This window comes from Corvus hawaiiensis, chromosome 13 (assembly GCF_020740725.1).
Source record: "Corvus hawaiiensis isolate bCorHaw1 chromosome 13, bCorHaw1.pri.cur, whole genome shotgun sequence".
In the NCBI taxonomy this organism is placed as follows: Eukaryota; Metazoa; Chordata; class Aves; order Passeriformes; family Corvidae; genus Corvus; species Corvus hawaiiensis.
This window is the reverse complement of record NC_063225.1, coordinates 7,162,041-7,176,530: the sequence shown is the minus strand read 5'-3', so window position 1 is coordinate 7,176,530 and position 14,490 is coordinate 7,162,041. Positions and strand designations below refer to the sequence as shown.

Below are 14,490 nucleotides of genomic sequence, written 5' to 3'. Positions count from 1 at the left end.
ACACGGACCAGTCTTGACATAAGCAGTGTCAAATCTGTGAAAAATTATTTCCACTCAGAAATTCACACTCAGATTCTTGTGAGATGCTCAAGGAAACATCAAGTCACAGCTGTGCAATGCAGCCTCTTCTATCCTGTGCGTGGAACCACACATGTCAGCATTGCCATTTTCTGCCTGCATCATTTCAGTGTGGTTCACCTGGTACTGCCCACCAAATAACACAACTCTGCTTTCCATCGAGCATGCAACATTCCATGAAGGTCACTGTATTCCTCAATATTATTTATCATGATTTTTGGAGTAGTTACAAACACAAACATCTGTCTCTGGAGTAAATGAGTCATGTTCTCTATGAGCACTGCAATGGACCCAATGGAAGCACCAAGCAAAGCGACCTACCTTATCAGATAACTTCAACTCCGGATCTGTTTTAATTAGCTCCCAGTTTCCATAACCATGCTCGTAAATTCCCACTAACAAGCGAGAATCCTCCTCCACTCCCCAGTCTACATCAAAATGAGCAGCTTTGACACGGCACGTCAGGCGGTACCTAAAGGCATTTCAAACACGAGCTACTTTTAATGCTGTGGAGGATAAAGCAAATCCACACATCCAGGCTATTCTCTTTCCACTACAAAATCCAAATCCCTGAGCCTCTTTCTGCATTGCCTACTTAGCCAAACTCACTTCTTCCTTTCCTCTGGGTCCGAGGGAATGGATTTGTGCAGCATTTCAAACTCCTCTTCATGCTGGATGATGGATTTCACATTGACTTGGACACCAGAAATCTTGATAGTAGGACCTCGTCTCTTTCCAGGTCCTTTCCCTGCTCAGCAATAAAACACAGCAATTAAGAGAGCTCTTACAGAAGGAAGTGTCTTTGTAAAATGGCTTCACAGACAGTGATCAAGACATTGCCTGCAACCTCTTATTTAAACATTAGGCCCAAAATATAAGTTTTCTTCCACTAACTCACTCAGATTTGCCATTTAAACACCTCCCAGTGTCATTTTCTTAAAAAGACTTTTAAGTACGCTGGAGCTGTTTCTTCTGCAGTCTTGGTCAGCTGCAACAGGCAGAGACCCAGCAGGAAATCCATCCCTGACTCTCTATGTCCAAACCAACAGCACAGAACAGCCAGCCAGAGAGTGGGTGGTGATTCCAGCTCCAGGAATTGCTAACTGTGGATCCAGCTTTAGCATGGAGTACAGAGAACCAGTCTGATTTCCACTCCCAGGAGCAGTTAAAATAAGATCTGCTTTGCTTTGTGGCCCAGCATTCAATAAGCTGGTCACTTCAGCCTCTCCCCACAAAAACTCATGTCCAGCAGAAGCCAACAGACCCAAGTGGAACTTTCCAGTCTGAGCAGAAAGCTCAGGGGCTTCTCTCTGTGGGTGAGAGCTGCCTGGCAGAGATGGGGTGGTTTAAGTGTGTTCTTGTTCATTGCTTCTAAGTCACAATGTGGCCTCCCTGTCCAGCATGGGAATGGTTTCCTCACCAGCTCCATGGAACACTCCCAAAACCATCCTAATGGCAGCACACAACCGTCTTGCCTACCTTCCCCTGGATTTTCCTTCAGCTGCTCCTCATATTCCTGCATTGCTGACACACAGCTGTTGTGGATGAGCTCCCCTAATCGCTTCAGGTCAGCCACAGACTTATCCACGAGCTCAGCATCCCGGGCAATGCACTCCAGCCTGAGAAACAGGAAGAGTTTTGTGTTTGATACAGCAGATCTCTTCTCAGCCACTTCCTAATCAATTGTTTCACAGCTCAGTGCTGTACAGATATGAATGTAGGAAACATGCACAGGTTGAGTGCGTGCAGGAAACAACCAAGTTTTTGTCTTTTTTTGGTCTAATAGCTGCAATGCAGATGTAGAAAAACTGATCCAATCCTTTGGATTTTTTAGTACCAAAGCAAAGGTGAGAACTGTGTATCTTGGGGACAACAGGGACCCTCCATGACTGTTCAGTACTCCCTCAGGCTTTTCCAGTTCTACATTAACTCCATTTGATGGTCCAAAGCTGCCATCTGCTGTCCCTTTTGCCTGCCTGAAGTCAGTAACATCACGGCTCACACGCAAGCCTTGTGTTTCACAAGACAAGAGTACAACCAGCTGAAAAAACACTGCATTTCTCCTACAATACATTCAGGGAACTCTGCCTCAGCACTGAGACCCTGCCAGACCCAGCACAGGATCAGGGCCCTGCAGATCCACATTTGAGGACAGTGCCTCTCCTCGTTTCCCTTCAGGAGCAATAGAGCATGGAAAGATGCTCCAAATTCAGTCCTGAGGCTAACATGCATACAGAAGCTTGGCAAGAGTTTTGGGTAGCATTTGCTGTTCTGACAGCTGCTCCCTCTCCTTTCTGGGCAGAGTGGGAATGCCCCAAGGGCCGGGCTCTGCCAGCAGGGCACTGCTGTGTTACAGCCCAGCACCACGGCTGCTCCAGCTCTGGTTTTTGGCCAGCGTTCGTCAGTGCCCACCAACAGAGACACCAGGGACTGTACAGCAGTGCTTGGGGTCCTGATGGCAGGACAGCAAGGCTTGTGCTGTCCATGGAGGTTGTGTCACACACCCAGAGCAATGTGTGTCTGGCTGTGCTCGCAAGTACCCCGTGCCTCCATGCTTCCCCTCTGGAGCGGGGCCAGGATGGGACTCACCGTTCAAGAGGCAATCCAAACTTCTTGTAAGCCTTGATAAACCTAAGGAGAAAAAAAAAATCAAGAACTAAACTAACTGCCATAAAAAGTAGGTCCAATATCACAAATTTGCTTGGATATATTAATTACAGCCTGTCACATTATCACCCTTGCATTCCCCACTGATCAGCTCAGCATCCCTCCGCACTGGGAGGCCTCATCCATTAGCCCCCACAAAGAGTTTTGTGACCTTGGCTGGAGAAGAACACAAGATTATTATAAATGGTGAGTGTTTGACAGATGAGGGAAAAAAAAAAAAAAGAGGAGAGTGGTAACTGTAGAGAAAAAAAAAAAAAATAGAAGAAAGCACTGGCTCACACCATGTTGGTAATTATTAACTTCATTTTTCCAGGAAGAAAAGAGGCATTAAATCAATGTCATTAGTAATTTTAAAGCTCAGGCTGCAAATGTAGCAACCCATCACAGAAGAGCCAAATGTGGTTCAATCCATCACAAAGGTTTGCAGACGAGGTTTGCTATTTATTTTCATGTCTTATTTTTATTGTGAAAATCCCTGCTGTGGCTAACACGACTTTAGGGCAAGAGTTGCTGCAATCAAACATTGCCTTGAGCTGGGAGCAGACACAATGGCTACAACTACAGGTTATTTTTGAAATTAGTTATTTTTTTGCCTTCTTTTTTTCATTTTGTATTCTTTCAGCCTCTTTCTGCTACATCACAATAACCTAAATGGCTGTTATATTGCAGCATATCCTTCCTGCTCCATGGTTGCAAGATGATTATGGGGCAGCTTCACAGCCCAAAAACTCCTGATATCTCCTGCTTAAAAATACACCAGCTCAGAGATAGAGAGAGTTAAGGAAAACTCACAACCCCCTCTTTTCCATCTTTGGCTGAACATCTGGGCAGAGTTGTAAGACAAAGATCTTTGGAAAAGACTCAAGAATTTGAAGATAGAAGAAAATAATGTTCTGGAATTCAGTCCCCAGCTGACATCAGGGACTGACACACAGGTCTCAGATCAACAGCACCAATGCTTCTCATGGGGTCCTTTTGCCAGAGCCTACCTTTCACTTAGAGCTTAAATCAGCAGGATGACTGCCAGAAAAATGTCAGGAAAGCCAGAGTCCTTGGTTTCTCCAGCTCTGCCGCTCATGGCACCTAAGACCTCACATGTTATATGGCATTAGCTTGATGCACTTGGCCCAGGAAGGGCAGTTAAACACGGATTAATTTTAGGAAGGTACCAGCTCCACAGCAGCCTGACTAAAGACAACCCAGTCTAATTTGCACTGATCTGAATGTTAAGGTCATCAGCTGGGATCAAACTGAATTATAAAAAGGCACAGAAGCAGTCCCAGTGAACCAGCTCCGCCTAACCACTGACATGCTTACAGGTGATCACTTCCTGGATTAGTCTGGAATTTTCTCCACCTGCATGGGATTTCTGTATTTGTTTTCTGAAGTGTCTCTTGTGCCCAGCACTGACCTCCTGATTTCAGCATCAGTAAATCCTTCCACAGTGTCTTTTCTAACACTCCGAGGGCGTCCCCTGCGCTTCGGTCTCTTCTCGTCGTCGGTGTCGTCAGTCTCGCTTTCTGATCCAGATGATCTCTGAAGCCTCCTCTTGGTTTCTGCATCCGATTCACTGTCATTTGTCTGAGCCTGCACGGGCCAGAGAAACAGCAGTACAGTTATCAACTGCTAATCTAATCAGCTAACAACCTTTTCTGTCCCTCCGTGCACTGGCAGTATTTAATGGACTGTAAAACACCTCGGCATCCATTCCTGAGGATGCAGGAGCCCATGTAACCAACCCAGAGAGGCAGCACACCTTGCAGCTCCCAGCTGGCTGAGGCTCTGGTGGTCATCCTCCCTTTACAGCCACCAGTTTCACAATTCCATTTTGATCTACTAAGAGATGTTAAAATACTGATTTCTGTGGGTTTGTGCCACAGTCCCTTAGACTATTTTGAAAACCAGGACAACGTCAGAAATTAATCTGGACTCATCCTACATGAATGATCCTTCTCTGTATTTTTCACTTCAATGTTTTTCCCCAGCTCACCCCAAAGAACAGTTCTACCCTCTTAAAGTCCCATGTCCCAGCAGAGCATCCTTGCACAGCCAACTTTCTTTTGGATTGGGGTGGATCCCATTACCTAAAGAACTTGGGAAGACACCATCTCTTTGGCCCCTCAGGATCCACATTTAGGCAAGAGCCACCCAGGGAGCTAGACAGTCCAAGGAAAAGAGATGGCCAAAAAATGGCAAAATCTGCAGCAAAACCCAGTACAATTGGATACTTTGCTTTGTGGTCACTACGGATTCTTTTTATTTTATCTGCTAAGATGAGATGAGTCACACCAAGTCCAGTCTAGGCCCTCACACTGCATCCCAACCCATTGGTCCAATGCACGATGCCAACAAGAGGTCACTGTACTACCTCTGTGCTTCATTCCCAACCAACTTTGGAGGAGGGAAAGAAGCTTAGATGGCAAGGAGGCTTCCCTTGAGCATTCCCTTTGCCAGCTCTCGCCTCCTGCCTCTCATCCCCTCAAGATGAGCTGTACCTTTTTAGTTGAGCTCCGGATTCGAGGCAGCATGTAGATTTCTTCCAATTCTTTCTGCCTTTCTTCCTCCTCCACCTTTTTCCTCTGCTCTTCTGGAATGATATCATCCCAGTCCTTCTGGGACCGCTCATCCAGCTCTGTCTCTTCCTCCTCCATGGTTGCAAAGTTGGCAACCTTTTTACAAGCAAAGGAGAAGTTTTAGCAATTCCCTCCCCTGGCAGAACAGCCCAGAGTTGTCTGCTAAGCCTCAACTCCTTCTCCATAGGAACTCTGCCAACACTTCCATAACTACTTCATAATTGATCCCTATGGCACTACGTTCCTGGCTCCTTGCCACGTCTTTGGACTACCAGCATTTGAGGAAGTACGTGCAGTTGAAGAAGTACTGCTGAGTATTTGTAAATTATTGGGTTTGTTTCCAAATTTGGTAAATTCTGCATTTTATTCACAGCCTTCAAAACCACTTTATTGAAATTAAATTAATACCTACATCAGAGGGGTTGGAACTGGATGGTCTTTAAGTTCCCTTCTAACCCAAACCATTCTGTGATTCTGTGATCTCTCCGAGGTGTTCCTGCCTGTTACTGACCTCACCACCACGGCAGGGTGTAGGGAGCCACATTCCCACACCCCACTCCAGAGCTTGGGGGTCCATACCTTGAACTGGGAGAGCAGCTCATCGGTGGCACTGGTGGACACTTCATTCTCCCGTGTCTCAGCCAGACGCAGAATCTCATCGATGTCCATCTCCTGCCAGTCAGGGAGAAGGAGGGATAAAGCGGAGGGTGCTGAGCACAGCAGGAAGTAAGAGGCTTTGAGAACAGACTCGTGTGCTGATATGAGCTAAATAAAGTGCAAATATCTGCAGGGTGTCATCCCAGAGGTCAAGGATGAACTAGCTCAAGTGGTACAACAAAGTACAAATTAGGTGACAGAACAGAAGGAAAGGACCATCAAGGCAGAACAGTGGGGAAAATTTCCAGGCAGTGAGATGTATGAGCTGTGGACTGTTTCCCTGGGGGGAAGCTCTGCTGCTTGGACCATTAAGAGAATTGGGCAAAACACTCAATGCTAAACTATCAAGCAATGCTGCACTGAGGCAGGAGAGAGCAACCTGTTCACTGCACTGTGCTGACTCCCGCCTCGCTCAGAGCCACCAAAAAAGGGATGCTGAACAAGTGCTCAGAAGAGCCAGGGAGAGGAGCCTTCAGCAGGCTGTGCTGTCACTAGCTAACAATCCTCAGGAGCCAAGGGACTCCCTTGGTGACCATTACTATTTAATTCCCAACAATAAGGCTCTCACAAGCCCCTTGTCCCCCAGCCCCAGACTCTGCTTTCAGCTACTCCAGAACCCGTGTTCACCTGTCTGCTCTCATGCACATGGCAAGAACAAAGCAAGAGCAACCCCACACAGTCCCTCTTGTAGACCTGCAGAGCACTACAAACTGTTATGTGATTTCAATTTCAAACTACCTGAGGCTCTGACTCTTCCCCTTCAAGCTCCTTGAAAAGATCTTCAGCTCCAAACTTCAAAATAGCTGTCAGCTCCTCTTTGTTGAAGGGATTTGAGCTGCAAGAACAAACGAGAAGGAAAAGGTGTTTTGAGCTTCAGAACTGCTGTTCAGAACTGCTACAGCACAAAACCATACCGAAGTTTTTCCTAATTGAAGCAAGGAGTAAGTTGTCTACCCAGCACTATAAAAAGCTTTGTTATTAATCTCTTTTCTGCTCTAGCACAGACAAAGACTGCAATGGGAACCACCTCCATCTACTGGGGGAAATGAAGAAAATCTGAGGTCACTGCCAAAATGCAGCTGTTCCACAGCCAGGTTCCCTCAGACCAGGATGATCTCTGGGTGGAAGACAGAAGGAAAAACAAGTAATACACTAAAACTCATTTTTAATGTCTCATCATCTTTATTCTATGTGTCCAAATTAATGGCTGCAGAAGCCAAATCAGTGGAAGCTGCCATTACTTATTAGCCTTCTGCCCTGTACTTTATCAAATAAATACTGGAAAATGCCAGCAAGTGAAGCTGGTTATGCCACGAGTTCCAGACATTTCTGCCTCCTGACACAGTCACATACTTGGATCTCCCGGAGTTGTTGTCCAGAACAGTCCGGCCAGTGGTGTCCATACGCTGGATAACCAAATGATCCAGCACCATTTTCTTCTTGGCTCTCTCAATGATCTCCTCCTCCACTGTCCCCTTTGTGACCAGGCGGTAAATATTCACCTGAGTGGCAAAAGGAGAACACAGCTATTTCCTGGACAGGCTCTGCTGATATAGCAATGCATCCCTCAGCTGTTTTCACTGGGCTGCTGGCATTGTGTCTTCATGTACAGATGTGCTTTTTCAGAAGAAAAACAAGCACATTCTCTTTGTATCTCAGGAGATCCAGTTAAAATCAGGATGGTTAACACAGATCTTGTAGTGTGCCTAAGCACAGAGTAAAAATCTTCTGAAACAACCACTCTAAATTCAAACTAGCACCAAGCTTTTCACATATCTAATAACCCCTAGTAAAGGCGGATGTTCTACTTTTTATCAGGGCAAGAAAGAACAAAGTCCACTAGGACTAGGCTGAGAAGTGCAATTCCATGGGTTGGGTTCTGGGTTTGTTCAAAAACAACAGAAAGACTTGGGATCTGGCAAATCTGGGATGGTTTTTTGTCTCCTACTTTTTAAATGAGATTCCCTTGGGCAGCACTCTCTGGAGCAAGGACTGGGACAAAAAGCCCATGTTTTCAGAAGCTCTGGTGAGGTGAGAGGCTGTTTAGATGCACACACTGAAGGCACAGTGAAAACAACCCAGGCAACTCTTCTCACCTGCTTCTTTTGTCCGATCCGGTGAGCTCGGGCCTGAGCCTGAAGATCATTTTGGGGGTTCCAGTCCGAGTCAAAGATAACAACAGTATCAGCAGAGGCCAAATTTATTCCCAGCCCCCCAGCTCGTGTTGACAACAAGAAACAGAAGTCCTGGGAAGGAAAAAACAGAAGTATCCATGAGTTAACCAACTTGTAACTGTGGGTATAAAATGGCAATGGTGACTCAAAAACTGTACAAGGAAATGGAGGGAAGGCTCTGTTGCACTCATGCTTTTTAAAGTTGAAAAACTATTTCCTTCCCATATACCCTGTTCATGCAGGCTGAGCAGCACCAGTCTTTGAGCCCAGACCCAGAGTTAGGCAGTGCTGGCCCAGGTGAAGGGTGTGCTACTCCAGACATGAATCAACACGGGAGAGCAACACAAGCAGCTCAAGGCAAGGGCACCTTGGAGTCACTTTTGAAGGTCAGACCACATTGCCCACCAGATTCCTACAACAGCAGCAGGCAAACACCAGGTTTTTATTGCCTGAATCCTGTTAGGAATGAGATCAGCAATGAACAGACTGTGCCAGGTTAGAGCCAAGATGCCTGAACCTCCACAGATGCCCTCAGGACAGGGGATCTATGGGCATTCTTGCTCCTTCCCTCCTCACACTTCCTTTTGTTAACTTTCCCACAACCACGATCTCTCCCAACTCCTGTGTGAGCCAAGAATTCTGCTCCAGCTCAGGCTTCTAGAGTGAGGAAAGGTATTTCTCACAGCTGGGCTGACTGACACAAAAACAAGTGTCTTGCACCAGTCACTGTGAGTCAGCAAGCCCAGATGAGAGGCTTCAGATGCCCTCTCCTATTACACTGGAGACTTTCACCTCCAACATCAGACTTCACTGCCTGCCAGCACTTAAAATCCTGCCATTTTATATCCAAAACCAGCTTCAGACTGGAATCACTCAGCAACCATCTCATTCTCCAGACCAACAGGGAGAGAATTGCTAAATTTTGGCTCTTCCCAGCTTCTTCAGGACTTTCTGGAGATGTGGCTCACAGCCTGTTCCTTGGATGTGGGAGATTTAAAATAAGCAACATGGCTAGTTGCAAAACCTGCCATATCTGTGTCTTTAAAAGTACCTGGGGTACTGTAAAAAGAACTGAACTGAACTAATCCCCTCTTGTCAGACACAACCTGTGGCTCAGCCACAAACCCTCTGCCCACGCCTGCGGTACCTCGGAGCCGTCGGCGTTGAAGTGATCCAGCGCCTGCTTTCGGATCTCCCCCTTGATCGAGCCGTCCAAGCGCTGGAAAAATCAACAATAATGATAAAAGAAAGAAGGTAAAGGAGCCCTGAGGGCTGCACCCGAGTGCTGTCAGCCCTACAGCCCCCTTTGCAGCCTGCAGCGTTTAATTGTTAAAAATAGCCGCCAATTAAAAATAACTGCACTGCCTCAGCTGTGTCACAAGGGCTGGGGGATGCTCGGGGAGCAGGCACACAGCGGGTGACACCACAGCTCCCGTTACAGGCTCCCAGCCAGGCTCTCTGTGCTCACTGTCCTCTCCTCAGGGTTTATCACAGGACAGTGATATCACAGGAGTGGCCTGTCAGAGGAGTTTTGCAGAGATGGGGCCATCCCGAAATGAAGGGACATCCCAGTTGCCACCAGTAAGTGCCACCTGTAATCCCAGCCACCAGCCTCTGGGGAACTCAGTGACTCCCATTGCTGAAGCTCCCTCCACTTTTTCCCACTTTCAAGGGGACCCACATTGTTTTCCATGCTGATGTTTCTCACCTGAAAAGGGTAGTGTTTGATAGTCAGGTACTCTGCCAAGATGTCCAGCATCCTCACCATCTGGGAGAAGATCAGCACTCTGTTGCCTCTCTCCCGCAGCCTGGTCAGCAGCTTATCCAAGAGAATCAGCTTTCCACTGCTCCTGACCAGAGACTGAAGAAATAACCATCATTTCCAATCTTACCCTTATGTACATCACACAGAGACCTGCACAGACCTGCTCCTTTTGGGGTCATGCATCTCTTGTATATCTCTAATCTAATCATATGGGTTTACACAGCAGAGGCCACACACAATGCATCACACAAGAGAGATCTTACACTGCCTGCAACTCCTGCTCTTGAAGGCCATAAAATGTTGCCTACAGTGGAAGTGCAGGGCTGGGGGTTCAAATGGCTTAGCTGTGAGGACTATTTTTAAAGGAGAAGCCACAGAAGCTAAAGCTTCACCAGATATTATCCTGCTGGGAGGACAAAAGAATGAAATCTAAGGAAAAAAGGTGGTGACCAAGGACACCACTCACCTGCAGGGTCTCAAGGCCATTCTCTCTCTCGTTTTCCTCAGGAGGTTTGATAAGGTAGCAATGGTTGCAGCACTTTTTCAATTCCATCACAATGTTCAGGAAACCAGATGTGCTTCCCCTTGTTCCCTTTGAAAGAGCTTTGTAGTTTCTTGTCAAAATCCACCTGCAGGCAGGAAAATTAAAGCCCAGATCATCACTCAGTGCAGAGCAGAGTCTTGGAGGAACAAAACCTTCAGGAAGAGCTCATTCAGGCATCAGTCTACTTCCCGCCCTCCATCTCTCCTCACTTCTCTTACAGAATACTGCTCTTTCCTCCCTAAAAACCCTGACCTGACTTTCTTGTTGATATTATCACAGTTTAATATTCAACAGCCTGCCAATTTTGTGCGTATTTTCACTCCCCCAGGAAAGACATAACCTCTGTCTTGCAAAACTGGCCAGTTGAACTGTATCACTCTATAAAAGCATCTCCCAGAAGGAAAGATACCAACCACCCTACCTCATATTCCTACTGGGAAGCTCCCAGTACTACAGGTGATGGTGTCACATTGCCCTCTGAAGGAACATATTGCCAAGGACCACATAAAGACGTGTCCATTTCTACTGGCACTCCCAGTAACTTATTCAGTGACTCACTTGTAATACTGTTTCTGCAGAGCAGACATTTCCACCCGGAGGATCTGCTCCACTTTGGCTGGCAAAGATTTCTCTACATCCTTCTTCACTCTGCGCAGGAGAAACGGCTCCAGGACTTTGTGGAGGCTCTGGTAGCCATTCTCTCTACCTTTCCCGTGGTCCTCTTCAAAATCCTCCCAGAACTCAAACCTGGCAACAGAAAGGAAGAGAAAGGAAGGGTCAGAATATCTCTTGTCTTATGGCACCAAACAGCATCTATTGGATACACTCCTGCTCCACCACAAGACAGGAGACCATCAGTTTAATGGAAACACAGTGGAAGACAAGAGGTTCACTCTGCTCAGGTTAACTAAACAGATGGCTGGCAAAGCTAGAAGCTCTCTGGCCTTAGATGCCTTCCTAACATCTTATATTTGAGCTCCACACTGACTCCCAGGACCCAAAATCCCAAGTCCCCCACTATTTTACTCTGTTGGCATTTACCTGGCAGTAGTTTCTGAACTTTCCGCGGTGCCTCCCTGAGGCAGGGCTTTGACAACTGGACTGTTTTACCCTGCTCTGAAGGCTCTTTTGGGATTGTTGGCTCCTCTGACAGCTCCTTTGAAATGTGGAGATCCGCTCTCCTCCACTTGGGAGACCTCAAGCCTCTCCTTCACTCTTTCTGTGATCCAACAAAAAGAATTTGGGGGACAGCTCTTCTTGCAGTCAAACATCATTTTAGTGAACTTTGGGGCATGCTTGCCTTAGCCTTAGAGATGCCCATAGCTCATTTTATTTTAAAGAAAACAAAACATTTGTTACACTGTAGACACACAATCAGCCAGACAGCACCCCAGAGCTGCCATGAAATGGTTGGCAGGGGTGCCTGAACCACAGTGTACAGGAAACCTCAGAAATGGCTGAGAAGATTTTCTTAAAACGAGTTTAGCTTTTTAGAGATGGCTGGAAGACAGCAGACAGATTTGAAAGCCATGTATCAGGTTTCCCCATTCAGTCTGCTGCCAGAAATACTCCTTGTGTTAGTTATTTAACCTTTGATTTTCCCAACTAATGTCTGTTCTCCTGTCACTGCTGTCACACCACTGAGTTTAATTCAGGGATTTAATTCAGGGATTTCTGCCATTCTGCACTCCCTTGAGCCTATTTAACAGATGAGAATGGACCGAGACATTTCTTGGAAGGCCCAGAAGGAGACTCACTTCTCTGGCATGATGAAGTGCAGCAGGGACCAGAGCTCCTTGAGCGAGTTTTGAAGCGGGGTGCCGGTGATCAGCAGCCTGTGGTTGGACTTAAAATCAATCAATGTTTTGTACAGCAAGGAGTCATCATTTTTCAACCGATGGGCTTCGTCCACGCCTAGAAAGGCCCAGTTAATGCTTCCCAGAACAGTCTGGAGGAAGAGAAGGAAAAAAACACAGGCGCCGAGGAGACGCTGGGTCAGACAGGCCCCACCACCTTGCACATGTGTCTCTCTCCAAGGGCAGAAAGCCCTGCAGTGTGTGCTGTCCAGCATGTCCTGCCCCAGCCCTGCGGCTGGATGCTTGCAGGATTTTCTTGCTAACAAAATCTGGGGACCAAGGTGTCTTCCCAGAAAGGAAACGGTGGAAATTAGCCATGCTGTAACACACTCCTGCTGTATCTCAGTAGTCTTGCAGCAAGTACACCTACTCTAATCCTCCTTTGCTTTACCCAGAAAGCACAGTCCTTTCCCAGCTCTTTACTCCCCACTTTCTCCATACCCTTGGGGCCCTGGGTAGCACTAGCCCCACTGCAGCAAGAACAGGAGAGCAGATTAACAAGCCTAAAAAGTTCAGATAATCCAAGAGTTTTGATTTTAATTTTTTTCTTTTTTTTAAGCTTTTTGTTTTCTGCTAGGACTCAGTGATACACTGACAGGGCTGATGAACATTTCCTAAGCCGACAAATTTCTTGTGGATGTAAAAATGTAAATACTGTTAACACTGTGGCCAGAGGTTCAGTGTAATGTTTTGTCCTCCTAACAAGCCTAAATTAAACCAGGTAAAAATCCAGGTACTGCTGGATACTGTCAGATGTCTTTCATGTAAAAAGAATGGCACAACTGTGCAGTACAAGAGTGAAGACACTGTAACATGTGCCCCACATTCCCTGTGCATTACTGGCAAGAAAAAGCAAATAGTGGCTGTAGTTCTCCATCACCACAGAGGGAAGAGGTGAAACCCACTAGCTGAGGACTGGCTTTCCGTTTGAAAATGAGAGAAAGTCTAAGTAAAAACATCCTTGGACCATTACTCACCTTATCCTTCAGGAGGATCTCGTATGTTGTGATAAGTGCATTGAATTTCAATCTTTTAGACTGAGAATGGATCCACTCATATTCACGTATCTGTGAGGGGACACAAAAGTTGACTTCAACACATGTTATCAAAAGGAAAGAGTTAACAATTGTTCTTTTAGTGTAGCTGTAGCCAGAGACTCCAACAAAGTCCAAACCCTTGTTGTTCCAAGGTGCCATTTGATGAACTCAATGTGCCCTAGGAACAACTTGTTTTAGTGCACACATTGTTCAACTGCCCTTGCACAGGTAGCAAAATAAGGTCAGCTTGCTGTCGTGACATTAATGAACACATCACCTCACTGTGGACACCACTAGAGTCCCAACACTTGTGTGCTCTGTTGTCTGAATAGCTCCAAACACTGAAGACAAGCACTTTTACACTGCTGGACTCCTCACTGCATGTTTCAGCCCAGAGCAGTACTGGCTTCCAGATTCTGAGAGAAGCCAGTACTCCTGCACTCACTCCAAGAGGGAAAATAAAGCAGAAAATTCCCTGCAGCAGGGAATTACACCCACATGCTCAGCTACACCAGCTCCAGCTGCCTGCAGTGCTGCCAGCACTATCCACCAGCCTCTCCAGCTGACTGTGTGTCACACACATCACACACAAGCTGCTGCTTTGCACCCAGTGCTTCTCCCTGAGCCCTCACCCTTTGCTCTCTGATTACACACCATGTTCCTGCTCATGAGGTCTCCAATGTAAACCACCACGTTTATCTCGGGCGCCCACACTTCAAACTCCCTCTGCCAGGAGGTGAGGGTGGACAAGGGCACGACCACCAGGAAAGGGCCGTACAGCTGGTGCTGATGGAACAGGTAGGACAGGAATGATATGGTCTGAATTGTCTTGCCTAGTCCCATTTCATCAGCCAGGATCACGCTGTTGTTCCTGAGAAAGAGGAGAACAAACAAAAATGCTGCCTGAATGCATGTTTCTGCCACTTTGAATTTACTGTGCTCCACGTGAACAGCAATCCACAACAAGGACAGAGAGGGGCAGTGCAAAAAGTGTTATTTGAACAATTCCAAGTGGATCCCAGGGACGGCCAGACTGAACATGGCACAATAACATGCAAAAATTAACTATGATGACTCCAAACTGGAGGAAAACAGGCAAAGGCAGAGGGGAATCAGTGGCCTAATTTTAGAAGGACATT

General features: G+C 46.6%; 1 protein-coding gene across 8 annotated transcripts in view; it reads right to left on the bottom strand.

Moving 5' to 3' along the window:
* Positions 1-14,490, bottom strand: part of CHD2 (chromodomain helicase DNA binding protein 2) — an 84,937-nt gene that overhangs the window by 10,456 nt on the left and 59,991 nt on the right. For all 8 annotated transcript variants that reach the window (XM_048317557.1, XM_048317558.1, XM_048317559.1 and 5 more), the window contains 17 exons: positions 14,006-14,222; positions 13,292-13,381; positions 12,216-12,406; positions 11,017-11,205; positions 10,381-10,543; positions 9,858-10,010; positions 9,297-9,368; positions 8,072-8,221; positions 7,329-7,477; positions 6,714-6,810; positions 5,898-5,990; positions 5,241-5,414; positions 4,157-4,332; positions 2,668-2,709; positions 1,558-1,697; positions 688-826; positions 400-550 (listed from right to left, as the gene is read on the bottom strand). In XM_048317557.1, coding sequence (XP_048173514.1) covers positions 400-550; positions 688-826; positions 1,558-1,697; positions 2,668-2,709; positions 4,157-4,332; positions 5,241-5,414; positions 5,898-5,990; positions 6,714-6,810; positions 7,329-7,477; positions 8,072-8,221; positions 9,297-9,368; positions 9,858-10,010; positions 10,381-10,543; positions 11,017-11,205; positions 12,216-12,406; positions 13,292-13,381; positions 14,006-14,222 — 2,386 coding nt within the window. The remainder of the gene's footprint in view (positions 1-399; positions 551-687; positions 827-1,557; positions 1,698-2,667; positions 2,710-4,156; positions 4,333-5,240; positions 5,415-5,897; positions 5,991-6,713; positions 6,811-7,328; positions 7,478-8,071; positions 8,222-9,296; positions 9,369-9,857; positions 10,011-10,380; positions 10,544-11,016; positions 11,206-12,215; positions 12,407-13,291; positions 13,382-14,005; positions 14,223-14,490) is intronic.